Source organism: Alosa sapidissima, chromosome 20, assembly GCF_018492685.1.
Source record: "Alosa sapidissima isolate fAloSap1 chromosome 20, fAloSap1.pri, whole genome shotgun sequence".
NCBI lineage: Eukaryota > Metazoa > Chordata > Actinopteri > Clupeiformes > Clupeidae > Alosa > Alosa sapidissima.
In genome coordinates, this window is record NC_055976.1 from 1,118,012 (window position 1) to 1,135,824 (window position 17,813).

The following is a 17,813-nucleotide window of genomic DNA, read 5'->3' on the forward strand; positions in this document are numbered from 1 at the left end:
AAATCACCTTTAGCCTACAATAGTAAGATAATAATAAAAATGTTGCTAAAAAGATTTGCTAAATTATTTGATGGGCATAGTGCAGCCCTACAGCACATACACTAACCCACAAAAGTAAAGCTAGTCAACAATAATTACCACCAGATGAGGGCGCCATTTTTGACGTCGACTATGCACTGAAATGTATCGTGACGCTTCATCCTGTAACCGCAAGCTAATTAACATGCGGTGCGGTAGTAGAACTTCAAAGCCGTTGATGTATGTCCTAACCTGTAGATGATGTCCTCCGGAGAGAAATGCATGAACATTTTATATCGCCTGCTAAAAGTATTTTGAACATAACTGATCATGGCATGTCAGTAACACGAGGAAAAAGAGCACCTGTTGTATGATGGTTACTATCAAGCTATAGCCTACGTCAGGGTGCAAGCAAAATAACAGTGTCTAAGCCAAATGAAAGTTCCTACAAATGTACCTCTTCCCTGAATGACATAAGGCCTGCTGCAGCTCTTATAGAAACACTTTGAAATGCACCTCACGCGCTCTGTCGTTTTCAGTGGTCTTATATTAAAACAGATCACCACTGGTTGACTCTGACAGCGCGATCACCATATTTTATAATCTAAATATTGTAAGAACATCTTCTTTTCTAATTCCTCGACTATCAGGTATTCTCTAACACGATCACTGTAACAAACACTGGACAAAACATAGTTGGCAAATGTTAATTGTTATGTACATATTTCGTTTTGCTCCATCTCAATGCCCCCTCCCCCATCTCTGCATTCTATCTCCCCCCTCCTGTCGTGGGAAGCTCAATGCAGCTGTATACCAGTAGCCTACTCTTTGGGAGGAATGACACAAAATACAATTTCAAGCTAGGCTCTATAAGCTCGTCGAGGCTGATTTCTGCTGAAAGAAAATCTCGTTTTAACACTAGAATATGAGGAGGAACAGCCGTCTGCATTTGACTAAGCTGAATAATTCATTTTCCGCGTCAGTTCAGTCGCCTATCTTGCTTTTCTGAATGTCTGTTCACGTAAGCTACTTTCTTTCCTTCTTTCCGAGTAGCCTATTACCTTAGTGTGACAACGCACTGACAATCCTACAGACTGCAGAATCTGACATAAGGAGCCTGTCAAAAATTGTGTGCAAAGGGTGAGTAAAACGCAAAGGATTATATCGATTTTTCAGAATTCAACAGAATTAACCAAAGCAAATCCTAAAATTTTGTAGATTCGTGGACGTATTGTTTTTTAGGGCATCATTTTGACGATTTTCTGGGGTGTTTTTTACTGGCGAGTGTTGGACTTGTGTTCCAACCAATACACCCCTCTCGAAGTATTTCAAGGCAGACGGTCCTTTGAATGCATTTATAACTGAAATACCTCAAGGACATACAATGGTCTGGGTTATTGGCCTACACAATAATATGCGTTTGAAGGAGGACAGCCTGACTGGAAGGGGCGCAGGGGCTGATATTTGAAACCACTGCGATACTGACGTCTCAATGGGAACAGTGCGTCTCTATTCTCTGCCGATTTTCGCTGTAATCGGATCAGAAAAATACATAACAGCCTCATTGGGTGAGTTTTCAATTTCTTACCAGCTAATCATAGATGCGTACAATTTAGTTTAATGATATGCCCATTTCATTCCTGTGATGCGACTAGAGAACGTTGTATCAGCTGTTGTGTATCTGGTGTGTGTGTGTGTGTGTGTGTGTGTGTGTATGTGTGTGTGTGTGAAGAGCGTGTGCACACGCGCGCACACGTCCATGTGTGTGTATGCATGTGAATGTGTTTTGGACACAACCAGGTTAATAAGGTTTTTTTTAATCTCTCTCTTCAAATAGTGTAATGGCAGATACACACATATTTGCCATGGTGTGGATTCTATCTGGACCTATTATTATTACTATTATTATTATTAGTAGTAGTATTAGTATTATTATTATTAGTATTAATATTATTCGTTTGATTGAAAAAATAATGCACATTTGTAAAATTAATTTATCTTTTTCATTCCTTTAAGGTTGCTAAATGGTTCACTGGGGAATTTTAAAGGCAAAATGCTGCTGTTTGTTCTATTGGCACTTTGTGTATCAAGATCGTTTTCTAACTCGGATTCTGGCCTTTCCACGGAGACCTGCAGTGTTTGTTCTTGTATGTCCATTGAAAATGTCCTTTATGTGAACTGTGAGAAAATAACTGTTTACAGACCTACAGAGCTGCAACCACCTGCAACTTCTAGCCTGTACCATCTGAATTTTCAGAATAACCTCCTGTACATTCTTTACCCTAATTCTTTTCTGAATTTCACGCATGCAGTATCTCTACAGCTGGGAAACAACAAATTACAGAACATCGAAGGAGGGGCCTTTTCTGGGCTGAGTGCACTAAAGCAGTTGCACTTAAATAACAATGAATTAAAAGAGCTACGTGCTGACACTTTCCGTGGAATCGAGAACTTGGAATACCTCCAGGCCGACTACAATTTAATCAAATTTATTGAAAAGGGAGCCTTCAACAAGCTACATAAACTCAAAGTTGTTATACTTAATGATAATCTCATCCAGATCTTACCTGAGAACATTTTTCGCTTTGCTTCCCTGACACATTTGGATATTCGAGGAAACAGGATACAAAAGCTACCTTACCTTGGACTTTTGGAGCATATTGGTAGAATTGTGGAGTTGCAGCTTGACGACAACCCATGGAATTGCACTTGTGAATTATTGCCATTAAAGGCCTGGCTAGAAAACATGCCCTATAATATTTTCATTGGTGAAGCTGTATGTGAAACCCCCACTGACTTATATGGACGGCTTTTGAAAGAGACAAATAAGCAAGAACTTTGTCCCATGGGAGCAGGTAGTGATTTTGATGTCAGAATGCCACCCTCCCATCCTGAGGATGGCCAGGCAACATCAAATGTAGTATCAACCACAATAGCATCAACAGCTACCAAAGTACCCAAAACAACCAGCTCCTCAAAGGTTTATGGCAATGGAATCGTTGCTGGTATTCCATTTGGTAAAAATGGTCCAATTATTTCCTATCAAACCAGAGTCCCACCCCTTTCCTGTCCACAGCCATGCACTTGCAAAGCTCATTCATCTGACTTTGGGATTAGTGTCAGCTGCCAGGAGAGGAATATCAACAGTTTAGCAGATATTGCACCCAAGCCACCAAATTCCAAGAAGTTGCATCTCAGTGGTAATTATATCAAGGATCTAAGTCCATCTGATTTCCAGGGCTTTGAGGGCTTAGATTTACTACATTTGGGTAGTAATCAAATAGCTACTGTTCGAAAGGGAGTCTTTGCAAATTTGACAAACCTAAGGAGACTGTATTTAAATGGAAATCAGATTGAGCAGCTCCACCCTGAGATGTTTCTTGGCCTTTCTAACCTTCAATATTTATTCTTGGAATTCAATGCCATAAAGGAGATATTAGCTGGAACATTTGATTCCATGCCAAGTCTTCAACTCTTATATCTTAATAATAATGTCCTTAGGAGTTTGCCTGCCTACATATTTGATAATGTTCCCCTGGCTCGACTGAATCTGAAATACAACCAGTTTATGAATTTGCCTGTAAGTGGTGTTTTGGATCAGCTGAGGTCACTCACTCAGATAGATCTGGAAGGGAATCCCTGGGAGTGTTCATGTGATTTAGTGGCTTTGAAGCTGTGGCTTGAGAAGCATGATGGACAGGTCGCTGTAAAAGAGGTCAAATGTGCATCCCCTTTACAATTCTTTAATATAGAATTGCATAATCTTAAGAATGAAATTCTGTGCCCCAAGCTTATAGCACAACACCCCCTTATACCGACCAGTTCCATGGCAATTCCTTCATCAGTTGTTTCACCGGGTGTGGGTAAGATGTCCCCTGGAGGCCCAGTACCCTTGTCCATCATGATTCTTAGCATTTTGGTGGTTTTAATTCTCACTGTTTTTGTTGCCTTCTGCCTCCTTATCTTTGTGCTGAGGCGCAACAAAAAGCCAGCTGTAAGACAAGAGGGTTTGGGAAGCCAAGAATGTGGCTCCATGCCAATTAAATTACGCCGACATAACCATAAATACAACAAAAATGATGATCTAGGTGGGGAGACATTTATCCCTCAGACCATAGAGCATATGAGTAAAAGTCACACCTGTGGGATTAGAGACTCTGAATCAAGTTTTAAGTTCACTGACTCTCAAAGACAGAAAATAATCCTCTGCAATAGCGCTGACAAAGACAAAGAGTCTCTTCCCCTGGACCCCAGGAAGAGGCTGAGTACTATCGATGAGTTGGATGAATTTTTTCCAGGAAGGGACTCTACCATGTCCCTTCACCACTACTTAAGGAACAAAAAGGATTTCAATACCATAGGTGTCAGTGGATTTGAAATTCGTTACCCAGAGAAAACACAAGACAAAAAAGCGAAAAAGTCTTTGATAGGGGGTAACCACAGTAAGATAGTAGTGGAGCAGCGCAAAAGTGAATATTATGAACTAAAAGCAAAACTACAAGGTACACCTGACTACCTTCAAGTGTTAGAAGAACAGACAACCATGAGTAAAATTTAGTCATTAACCACCCTTTTTTTCTTTAGTCAAAAAGTGCCTTCTGAAAGAACAAATTGACTGGAGCATGACTGACGGACATGAATGTTAGAAACTGTAATTGTGTTACAAATTTGAACGCTTATCATTGTAATTATTCTATAATTTTATAAATGATAAATCATCTGATGAAACAAGCATTTATTTTTTTGTGTTGTCGCTGCTACCAGAATGACTTCTTTCTTTCTCTGTTACTTTCTGTCTTCTGAATTTCCTGTCTTTTTTTCTCTTTCGTATTTTGTACACCAAATCAGTGGATATTTGAAAGTGTGTTGTGTTTACCTTTGCAATTCATTTATATATCAACCATGTTTGTTTTTGAACAATTCATAGGGTGCTGTAACTAATTTAACATATGGGGCTGTTCATTTTATCTTGTGGTAATTGATAATCTCTCCATCGTGGTAACAGTTTTCTCCTGGTAAGATGATACTAGTTATTAAATGTCATCACTCAGAAAGCTGTTGGATATATGAATCCATGAACTATTTCTGCAAAGGAACATTTTGTCATTATTATCATAAATGTCATTGCTCTTGAGGTGTTTGGGGATGGCATATAAATGGACATTTCATCAGCCCAAGTGGAAAAGCTGCTTGCCATGTAAGCGTATATGAATTTATTTTGTAAATTGACATTGTTTGTATTTGTTGTGGAGTTTGTAAATTACAATGGTCAACAATGGAAGAGATAATCCCATGAAGAATTATATTGTGTCAAGAGCATAAAACTCTAATTATCACGTTTTATGGTCACCATCAAATGTAAATGCATAGTGTGATTACCCTCATATTTAATTTATTTTTCTATGCAGAATTATTTAAAGAATATATACTATTTAAATATTCAAGGAACATATAGAATGCTTAACACTATTTGGGCTTTGTCTATAGAGCCATGAATTACTTATCAGCATACAACTTTGTTTTAAATGGAGTTGCTGTAGGGAATTGATATAATGAGAGGATGCGAATTTACCATATTTTTCAATTTTACTGTATGTTTGCATGAGCTGATGCGTCATAGTTTCAGTCTTACGGTTTTCTTATTCTTACATCCCAGAGAAAGTTGTAAAAGGTTTCTTACGCAACCAAAAGAGTGCATTTAAGTGAAATGCTTTGAAATTATTGTGAAACAGGACTTCAGTTAACTGCAACTTTGTGTAATATATCAAAATGTTTTTGAAGTGTATGAAATGAGATTTTAACTGGAAATAGGAGGTATATTATTTTGATTACTTCAGAAAGGCAGTTGGGCATTCATGGAGTATTCAAGATACAATGTGTTTAACATAGCTTCTGATGAAGACAGAATTATATATCACACCATGTGCAATATCAAAATGCTCAATTGTATTAGCTTATATTCTTCTTTTTTGTAACTGCTTGTTCAAGTAAATATTGTAGAGGTTTTCAGATATTCAGAAATCTTCATGAACTTGATTTATTTCATCCTTTAAGATATTGTTAAGTTAACCAGTGTTTGACATAGAATGTACCTTGAAAGACAAAAATAAATACAGTTTTTTATCTGTCTGTGCATTGTTTAATTATATGTTAAAGTTATTGATCACTGATATCAGTAATACTTATGATAACTGTAGTTATTTCCATCATGCTTAGGTCTTTGGAATGTGTTCACTCCACATAATGCCACAGCATCTTTATACCAAAACCTCTTCAATGCTATTTGTACAGCTCGTTACTGGAGTTTAGTTTCAATGAAGGATGTAAATGTATGCTTAAGCGAAATGAAAAGACAGAACAGACACGTGCCAGAAAATCACTCAATCACTAGTGCATTGGTTACTTCAGATAGTGTGTGCACGCTTGCTATTTCCCATCATATGAAATCCTACTCAAAATATGTAAATTCTCTTGAAAACCATATAGGGCACTTCCTGAAATGTTGGGTACTTTATGGGTTTTTTTTTTCTAGAAACCGTTCTGCAAATATCCTTTTCAAGGTTTCCAGAAATGCTTTACAGTAATGTAGGTTATGCATTTTTGAAGACTCAATTTGTAGTAATCATTTAATTCACAATGAATTTGTATTCATTGTGGCTCCAGCTAATAATTTCATATTTGTTTGTTCATTTTCTGTGCATAGACACATCTGTTAATGTGCCTTTGCATTCTTTTGAGGTGGTGTTTGATAGTATTGACATTCATGTGTCTGCCCAATAAATACAAAGTTATTACTTTTATTTCAGCGACAGAATGAGTTAAAAATGGACATTACTTCAGTGTTAACTTCACTTAATATTTCTCATATTTTTTAATCAACAGAAAAATTAGAAACAGAAAATCACAAGAGTAATGGAATTTAGAAAAAAAACAATCAAATCCAATACGCCAAATGAGAGATTATAATACTAGTCATATGCACAAGTACATATGAACAGGGTAATGAATCTACAACAAAATTGCTAGTTTTCTGTGCGGTCTCCAAAAGGCTGCATATCTGGAGCTTGGCTAGTCATTTTATGAAAGAAATATCAGAATTGTTTTTGTTTCAAAAACTTTACAAACCTTTACCTTCAAATCATATGCAGATGATGGCATGTTGGAAAAAATAATAACCAAGCTGAACCTAATGAATAATTTGTGGAATGATTGCCATGTAAAAGTCAATGTTAACATTTAAGGGGATACTCCCAGAAGACACCCTGCACACACCTATATGAATTAGTGTAGTGTATCTGTAGGGGTGGGCTGTAGAAATAGAGCTGTGCTGACTTCAATGCTCTTAAAGCCTTTCAGCCTCACTGCAGAGACGGATGTCTCCTGACAGGTTAGGATTGGTTGTTGTGTTTCGGAATCCCATCAATTATTAATACATGTCCATGTCATTAGGTGATGACTTCCTCATGTCATGAGGTGTTGCTTTCATCTGTCCAAGTAATTCAAGTTGGCCTCCCGTGGATAGTTTGTTGTTGATGAACAAAATATATTTACAACATACTTTGCACAACACATGAGAGTTGACACCAAGTAATAATTAGCAAAGCCAAACTAAAAAGTCTAAGAAATGTTTCTTAGAACTGTGTAATTGTTATGCATGCTATATCTTGTACTACAAACAGGAATAACTAACCTAAGGTTGACCTGGATGAGTCTCTGGCGAATGAGAGATAGAGACAGGGACTAATTTGGTGAGGGCATCACAATTACAGTATTAGCAGTTGGGGTTGACAATTCTACAGTGTATGTGCATCAGTGGACACATAGGGTAACCTTTCATTCTACTCTAAATGTATCCTTTGAGAAATATGGACTTGCACTCATGAAAAATATGAAAAACATTTAAACTTGGTCTAGACATAAAGTATGACACATTTTCAAACAAAAAAGTATACCCCATCCAATTCGAACAGATTTGTATGGAGCTTCCCCATAAAAACCTTTACGGTTGTGGCAATTTATTGGCATGCCATATCTGCAGAAATGTTCATATGTGCCATATATGGTCTCATGCTATATAGGTTATACAATGCATGGTAATGTTCCGAATATGGACATTTTCAGTACTAATTCCTCTATCTTACACCATTTGTTTCTAGCAACCAACTGGCTTAGATTTCACTGGGTGTGAATTATTGTCATTTGGTTGCATAATCAACCCCCACATTAATCATGAATGCTTTTCCCCATGGCAACTCTTTTAAATAAATTAGTCTCTTTCCCCCTTGTGTCCCCAGTCCCAGTCTGGTTAATCTAATGTAAATGGATCAGTGGCATTTACTAGGGATTTCAATTTCAATTTAGCAGAAGCAGACACCCCATATCTTATATTTTTAGGCTTTGTTTTTGTTGTATGAATGGAAATGCCATGGATAAGCATCTTAACATTTCCAGTGAACTAATTTAAAACAACTGTCAGATTAGTATTTTATATTTTGCCCCATGGCCATAATTCACTGACACAATATTCCTTTTGCACTGACACCTGGGTAACTCATGGGGATATCTCTGTGCTAAACCAAATGAGTTTAGGACCTTGTCAGCAATGGACAATACCTGTTGTATTATGGTGAACAGCCTTATGTATTCCAAATGGTATCTGTACATTATTGATAAAGGGAGTAAACAAGAGACATAACCAACCAGTAATTATTATATGTTCAATTATCAACAATTATATGTTCAAGCCGGGTGGAATTATAGAAAATAAAAGAAAATGTAGCAAAATAAAAAAAACTGTAGCAAAAATTGGCCATCAATTCACAAACACAAATGTCTATGGGAAAGTGTAAGGAATGTAAGCTATAGCTTATGGCCAATTGTTGAAGGCCTACAGTTCACTTGGCCACACAAAAATGTTTGCATCATCAATGATGAACATATTAATATTTGTAACACCAGCTAAATATAGCTGAACTTTAATTTCAACTAAGGTGGTTTACACTTATCACTCACTACTCACTGGTACTGGAGATGGGCCTGATCACTTTTGAATGTTGTATTCCTACCCCTGAAATGTCTATTGATTGGATCGTTCATGGCAGCATGTCTTACCTGATTTCCTTGCATTGCACTAGACCTTCTATATCCTGACATGTTTTTAAAGTTGATATAATTTTCTCCCCATCCAAACTTCTTAATTTAGGGCCATGTCTATAAGTGTAAGTGTGTGTGTGTTAGGGTCATATGGGGTCAGATGTCTATAAGTGTAAGTTTGTGTGTGTTAGGGTCATATGTCTATAAGTGTGTGCATGCTTATGATTGATTATCAATTCACAATGAGTGAAATATTTATGTCAGTATATTTTTGTAAATTTCTAAGCCATAGAGTTTCCCACTATCCTGATCCTTGACCAGTTTCTGGACAATCCTGCCTACACAAATATGAATAGATATGTCTACTGGCATGCTTCCTGGTGACATGAATGCAAAAACATGTAAACATAAAGATTCTTGTTTATCATGATAAACAAATGATTATCCCCTGATATAATGGCTGACATAAGAAATATGCAAGCATTATCACAAAATACTTATGGGTAGCCTAGACTGTCCTGACAAAAACAACAATATATAACATGTACTGTATAGATGACCCTTACAATGACCAAGATAAGAGCTTAAAAGTAAAAGTAGTAAAATTACACTGAAAATAGCCTAGGCCTCAAAGGGTTAATCCCAAAAACAGGTGTGCCTGGATTCATTGTTTCAATGAAAAACAAGGACAGAAACTAGTAAATGAGTCATGGACCTGATGGAGAAATGAATATCCGTATATTGATATTGAAATTAATATCATTATCTCTTATCAGCAAGGTGCAGTGCTATTAAAAGGTACTAAGTGGAATTTTTAGCTTAAAACTTTCAAAATTGATCTAAAAGTAAAAACAGAATGTAAAGCACAAACTGTTTATTTATCATGTAATATGAAAAACGTCAGTGGTCCAGTGTTGTCCAGATATCCACTGAAGTTAGCGTTCAAAGCAGCTAGTATCGGACTGGCTCTAGTGTAATAGCACATTGTACCACACGTGTTACTGTATTAAATACAAGTTAATAGAGGAGTGCCGTGTGGCTGTACTAAAGACAACTCCCATTACAAGTAAGGTCAAGTAAGGACAATTTTGTCAGCTTTATTTAACAGAGACAATGAACTCATTAATGAACATATTAATGAACAGAGAAAATGTGCCAGAAATAGCCTAAAGGCTATTTTACATCGGCTATTCCTGGGCTAATGTTAAGAGGTCATGAACATAATTTAAAAAAATACATGAAACTGTAAAAGTCAACCATGTGGTGTAGAAGTACAATATGAAAGTGCAATATTATATATGTTATCATGTAGGTACATGCAATATAAAAGCAACACTTAAGACATGTATTAAGACATGTAAAGGTTTTTTTTCCCTCATAATTCTCAATAGCTTTTTTAGGTCTTAATAAAACGTCTGTCATACCTTTGTCAAAATATTAAAAGGAAGAAGCACCACCTCACTGTTTTCAACCTTGTCTGAAGAGCCCTGTTCAGAGCATCCCATTTGTATGCTTGTGATACAAGCATACACAAGCATATTGCATGACGGCTTTGCTTTTATATTTACAACAACTCAAGCTTTCAGTATAAATGTAAACTCGTACTTGTGTTCTTCAGTTGTGAGCGGAGACTTGGTCCTTGAAGACATGAAGGGAAGCATTCTGAATGACTCATTCTCATCTGGAATCACATGTGTCCAGACCTAGGACATTTCCATAATATGCAACCTTGTGAAGCTTGACTTGCAATGATTAGTAAAAGAAAAAAAAGAGGAAAATATTGAGAAAAAGCACAAAAAGGAAAGAGATGACAGTGGACTTTAGGAGAAGTCCCCCCACTCTCCATTCTCACCATCCAGAATGACAGTGTTCACTGTGGATTCCTTTACAATTGGTTCCTGGGAACTACCCTTTCACAGGACCTATAGTGGTCTCCCCACATTGACTCTGTCCACAAAAAGGCCCAGCAGAGGTTATACTTCCTGCGACAGCTAAGAAAGTTTAATCTGCTTAAGGAGCTGCTGACCACTTTCTAGTCAGCCATCAATCAGTCTGTCATCTGCACCTCCATCACTGTCTCGTTTAGGTCAGCCACCAAACGGGACAGGGCCAGACTGCAACGGACAATTAGGGCTGCAGAGAGGATTGACTGAACACATCCTTTTCCTGAGAAAATACATGTATTATTTTGTCTAATTGCCTTCCCAGTAGTAGGTATTATACTCTTTGTGTGCAGTTGATTTTGTGTTCACAAATTCACAAAGGAGATAAACCATGCAAAAGTTGCACATGAGACTATCTGTGTATTTGATATGGTTTTCACAATTCTATAGTTTAGCATTTGTTGAAATTGGCAATGATGGTAATATGTAAACATGTAGAACACAATGAAAACATAATCTTTCAGAAACAGAGTATAAGAGAGAGGGAGTTGAATCATTCTTTTTGAAACCTCCTGGACTGCTGCCACCGATGACATTGACCTTGGAATCTGTGAATTTGTATGCATTATATGTGTGCTTTACTCCTTTTTTCATTTTTATCTATACTAAATGGCAGAAAAAAACATGTTTGTTAACAACATGAACATTATTAATTAATGGTTACTCAGTAACCAGATTGATTCAAATGAGAGGGTGCTGTAATTGATATATTGCACTATATCAAGACATACATGTGCTTATATCTTAGGATGTGAAGGTTCAAAGTTTCCAAAATTAGACATGCTGAATCACTATCACAATTCACCCTTCCAAAGCCAGCCCGAAAACTACCACAGGCCAATCGTGGCTTAGCAACCCGTAACTAGGCACGGGAGGTCTGGCAAGCTTTTGAGTTTTGCCATGTTAACCTATGGAGACTGACGGCCTGTGGGTCATCAAGGACACTTATTTGGATGTGTGGTGCCCTTACCCATGTAAAAACACAGTGAAATAACATTTTGCACCATAGAAACATGACATCATTGGGAACACGTATTGTTCTAACTATAAAAAAATGGCATATTGCATGATATTTCCATTTTCCGAGATACGCGCTTCACGATGACGGCAAGAAGTTAACAGACATTCACCAAGACGTACAGTATAGCCCGTCAGCAATCTATCTAAAATAACACCTATTTGAAATGCCATTCATGATATGTTGTCAAATATTGAAGTTGTGGGAAGTACGTAGCTTAAACTGTATGTTTCTTTCGTCCCCCATGCATGTTTTGTTTGTCCTGGCGAGGAGGGACGAATGAAACAACATGCACATCCGACTTCTGCATAAATAACTCATGAACGGTTTTGTTCAGAGCTGAAAATGCAACTGTATTTGACAGAGGACAGATGTAGGCTGCTAGTGACAAAATAGTAGCTTTCAGTGTGGTACGATGTTTTTTTAAATAACATTTCATTAAAAAGTTCTGGTTCTCCCCCTATGTAATAGACGTGCAGGGTGCGAAAGTTTGACAGTCCTAGCAACAGTAACTAAGGAGGGCCGGACTTCTGGAAGGGTCAATTGTTGCATGCACACCAAATTGCAACTGACACATTTCAATAGCTGCTGGGATCCTATGCTATGCTATCCTATCCTATCCTGTATATGGGCGTATGCATCGGTGCAAAATAGTTTGGGAGAAGCCTTTGTGCAGGCTTTTTACATTTACAAACACATACACACAGAAACATATGCACAAACAGACACTGAACACATAGCCTACATTTGTATCATCAAAACTTTTCTATTGTAATAGACAACCCCCCCACACTCCACACACACAGGTTTGCACACTGTAAGGCCACAAATAGCCAAATGGCCCATCTGATACTCCAGTGTTTCTCAAAGTGTGGTCCGGGGACCACTGGTGGTCCGCAAGCTATCCCAAGTGGTCCACGAGCAGACGTGGTAAAATATAAGGATGAGTTGTCATATTGAACCAACTTGTATGTAAATCCAAACAGTTCTGCAACGCTGCCTATGTAAGCTATGGCAGTTTAAATCATATGAATCCTCTGACATAATAAGCAATGTGCAAAGACAATAAGGCAAGGTGGTTCAGTGAGTAAGCCTATTGTGTAATGAACTGTTGAAGTAGGTCTACTCTTTTTTTAGCTAGGTGGTCCGTGAAGTTTTTTTTTTTTTTAGATAGATAGATAGATAGATAGATACTTTATTGATCCCCAGGGGAAATTCAAGAACTTTATTGATTAAGTGGTCCTTGGTTTGAGAAACACTGTGATACTCCACCCAACTCATTGTGTGACTCATTGTGTGACCTCAACATAGGGGGTCTGGCCAAAGCTTAACTAATTACCATATAAGCAATTGACACCTATATATTGGAGAACCTCTGGTTGTGATCTGAATGTATGGTATGAATGTAATATATTCATGTTTGAATTGATCCTTGTATTGTGGGCAAGTCTGAAGTATCTGTGCATAGCTGTAAACAAATAACTACACTGTAGTCTGTACTTAAATTTCACACCTATCCCTTCACACTAGCTGACTAATTAGCAACAGGCCAGCTGGAAGGAGGACATTGTTATTGGGTTGGGGGGCATATTCAGGATAAAAAATACCTGAATCTGGAGAGATGGGCTTCTTTCCTTTTGCTCTACTGGAGAAGGCCATTCTGCTCTTGAGCCCACCCCCCTGTAACTTGTTGTAGTATACAAGTACAGGGGGAACTCAAAGCCAGGCTGAAAGAGGCTAAGAAGGAATACAGAAAGAAGGTGGAACAGAAGTTGCAGGAAAACAATGTGAAGGAGGTCTGGGATGGAATGAAGACCATCACTGGCCTGAGGAAGAGTAGCAGTTCTGTGGAGGGAGATCTGGACAGGGCAAACCAGTTGAACCACTACTGTACATAATTTCTTTCAACATTCACCACTGATGCACTGTTCTGTCCTATGATGTTCAACAGGGGCGGAGTGGCAATCGGGGCGATCAGGAGTTTTCCCGGTTGGCCGGTCGAGGAGTGTGCACGGTGCGGGCCGGCCCATAGAGCTTTTATCGCGGCCATCGAAATGATAGATTCATTATGAATTTTCCGTGAAAATCTCCAAGATTTACACTATAGAGTTCTATACGCCAGAAGAACTCTAACCAATATTTATACCACTTGCTCACTGTCTATATGTCATTCATGGTTACCCTGCACACTCATCTCTCCCATGCTGATTTTTGTGTAGGCTAGCCTTAATTTTTTATCTTAATTATTTTTGTCTTATTTAGGCGTTACAGAACTTTCATGGTCACAAATAAAAAAAATGATAATTTAATTTGTTTGTTTGTTCTCAAATTAACGTAGGCCTAGCTAGAATGGAGCAAAGCCTCCTGGGAATGGGGAATGTGTTTCTGGTTTATCCAATGAACCGATTGCAGGTCAAGTCTATTTACAGAAATGTAGGGGGATAAATGAGCGGCCCCTCGTCTAATGGCATGACCCTACAAACGATCAAGTTCGAGGAAAACTACAGGAATTTTAACAGTCGACAGATTTGCGTGGTTGCTTGCTGTTTTACACATGGATGGAAGGCAGAGAGAAAGGTTAGCGGAGCTAAAGCATTGACATTATTGCGAGGCGGAAACTAGCACAAGCTAGTCTTATGTTGATATGTAGACCTAGCCTAATGACTAATTAGTGGGCCACTTAGGCTGATAAATAGTTTGTGGAACTCGTTGGAACTGTCTATATCAGGGGTCAGAAAAAACACCTTTTGGTCAATTTTCGCTGGTATTACACTTTAAATGCATTATCGCTTCACTACCCAACATGCGAACAAGGGAAAGAAAAGAAAAAAAGGAACCAATGAGTTTATGGCCTAGATAAAAGACAGTTATAGTCCATGAGCCACAGGCCAGGGCGTGTCACTACCACTTGGGGGGGTAAATTCTCACTATATTTTTCTGAAAGCTACATATCTCTGGAGTATAAAATGGTATGATAGCAAGTTGGATCTTGTAGCTTTGTGGCTGTACAGGCCTTCAAAGTTGACCTCTGATTTGAAAAAAGGAAATTCCGCCTATTGGCTTTTTTTTGTTAAACCACTCATAAGAGCCCAGAAAATAATCTAAACCTCATTATTACTGATGTATATGTGGTGTTTGATGTTGGCATACATATTTTGAATCATTATGTGATTTTGCCCTTCATTTTGGTTGATAAAATTCAAGATTTATGTGTAATAATGAGCAAATCTACGTTTTCAGAGACACAAAGTGTTGCAGCACTAATTGAAATGCCCACTACCTCATTAATCAATGTATTTATACCTTCCTACCTCCCAGCAGAGGCTTGAAATACAAATGATTACATAGGTCTGCATTGCTATGCTATTTACTATTTGTAAATGTACTATTCGGAAACACCCCAAAATTCAGTAAATTAGTATTTTATTGAAACTACCCATAAGAGATATTCCAAGAGATCAAAACATCATGATTACCAATCACATATTACCTTTACATTCAAGGAATACCATATGAAAATTGTTCACATCACCACATGTACCCAGCTTAACATAAATATTATAATTGTATAATGTCCAGGGCACATGAAATACATACAGTAATTTCCAGTGTATTAGCCGTATTGTGTATAAGCCACAGGACAGTGTTTTATGCAAGTTAAAAGAAACAAAACCATATACCATATTAACTGCCCCCGTGTATTAACCTCATAGCTGAAGAAATTTTGCAAAATCATTGTATAAGCTGCAGCTAGTAGTTGGGAAATAATGATAATTGCATCACAGGTGCTAAAATGATCTACATTATACATTTCAGTTGTACTTTTGACTAGTAAGAATGTGGGAATGAGATGTAGATGAACTGGTTGGTGAAAATATTCATACTTTACACATTGTTATCATTATGTACAATTATTATTTTTATTATTATTATTATTATTATTATCATACTTAAAAGTGTCTTTCATCTGATGTTAAAATAATTTCCATTGAAAAGAAATAATAACTATTTTCCAAGACTTGATCTACAAGTACATACATTTACAACAGTTTTAAAAATTCTACACAGTTAGATCTGATGAGACAGAAACTGAAATTGGATCAATCCATTTTCAGAGGAACATGAGTTCATTTGCATATCTACAGCAGGCAAAGCAATACAAGAGGTTAGGGATGATCTGATTCAGGCTCAAAGCAAAGCAAAAATTAAATACATTTACGAGCATGAGTCAAAAAAGAAAGGGCACAGGCACATGGCAAGACCATCATGTTAAAGACTGGACATGAGAGAAGTCTTTTGTCACCCTTTGGACCTTAACCATGGTCATTGGCGACACCTGAGGGGACCCCAAGGAAAACCTCTAAAGCAGCACTTGCAAAGCATTTGCAGAAACTTGCATCACTATCAGATAATCTTCCAGATGAATATAATACAGCAACAATCATTGATGGAATGTCTCTGGTCCAGAAGGTCAATAACAATGTCTCAACTTATGCAGACATTGCTGCTGCTATTCATAGCATGATCCGTAAAGAGGCAAAGCAGAGGCAGATCATTTTTTAGATTAAATTAGATTAGATTTAACTTTATTGTCATTGTGCAGAGAACAAGTACAGAGACAACGAAATGCAGTTTGTGTCTAACCAGAAGTGCAAAAAAGCAGAAAAGTACAATGTGATATACACAGTATAGGCAGGTGGTGCATAGACAGGACAAGAAATATAGTGCAGTGTAGACAGTAGTATACAGTTGTTTTGCAGAAGGTGGTTTAGAGTAGCATAAATTAAATATAAATATGTGCAGTGTATTAGCAGTTACCTTATAAGAGCAGAATAAATATGGCTATGTACTGTAATATGAACAATGTATGAACAACATGTACAGGTATGTGCAATGTAGTGCCGGTACCATTATAGTAGTGGTAAGAACAATATAGATATATGCAGTGTATTAACAGAATATATTACAGAAAAACTGAATAAATATGGATATTTAGTATGAACCATATAGACAGATAGGTACAGTATGTACAACTATGTGCAGTGTGGTAACAGTACCATTGTAGTGCAGAAACAGTAACATTACAATAGTATTAATAATAAGTGTATGTGCAGGATGAAAAGCAGTAGAATATGGCTATGTACAGTATAAGTGTAATTACAGTATGTACATTTGTAAATAAATAGATGGGTGGGATAGGGTAGTGCAGTTGTGGGGAGGGGGCTAGGGGATGTCCGCCTCCTTGTTGTCCCTGTCAAGGTTGCCATGGTCGTGGACACCTCAACAGGCACAGGCAAGGAGGCATCAGGCGGGGGCGGGGCAGGGGGTGATGGGGGCTTAGTTTGTTGGATGTCACCGGGATGCAGAGCTAGAGTTCAGTAGGGTGACAGCCGCAGGAAAGAAGCTTCCTCTGAACTTGCTGGTTCGGATGCGGAGAGACCTGTAACGCCTCCCGGAGGGGAGTGGGGTGAACAGTCTGTGGTTGGGGTGAGAACAGTCTTTGATGATGCGCGCCTTACGCAAGCATCGCTTGCCCTGGATGGCCTCGATGGAGGGGAGTGAGGAACCGGTGATGTGTTGGGCATTCACCACCCTCTGCAGTGCTTTCCGTCGTAGGCAGAGCAGTTGCCATACCAAACTGTGACACAGTTGGTGAGGATGCTCTCGATGTTGCAGCGGTAGACGTTCACCAGGATCTGAGGAGACAGATGGACCTCAGAAAGAAGAGATGCTGGTGAGCC

At 38.0% G+C, this 17,813-nt stretch overlaps 1 protein-coding gene across 2 annotated transcripts; it reads left to right on the forward strand.

Annotated features, from left to right (window-relative positions):
• Positions 1–840: 840 nt before the first annotated feature.
• slitrk4 (SLIT and NTRK-like family, member 4) lies at positions 841–6,054 on the forward strand. Of its 2 annotated transcripts, none has more exons than XM_042075563.1 (2): positions 841–1,586; positions 2,331–6,054. In XM_042075563.1, exons 1-2 carry the CDS (start codon positions 1,511–1,513, stop codon positions 4,574–4,576), a joined length of 2,322 nt encoding a protein of 773 aa, XP_041931497.1. In that variant the 5' UTR covers positions 841–1,510; the 3' UTR covers positions 4,577–6,054. The 2 variants fall into 2 exon arrangements, with proteins under 2 accessions (XP_041931497.1, XP_041931495.1); XM_042075561.1 differs by having other exon boundaries at positions 1,506–1,586; positions 2,035–6,054.
• Positions 6,055–17,813: the final 11,759 nt, after the last annotated feature.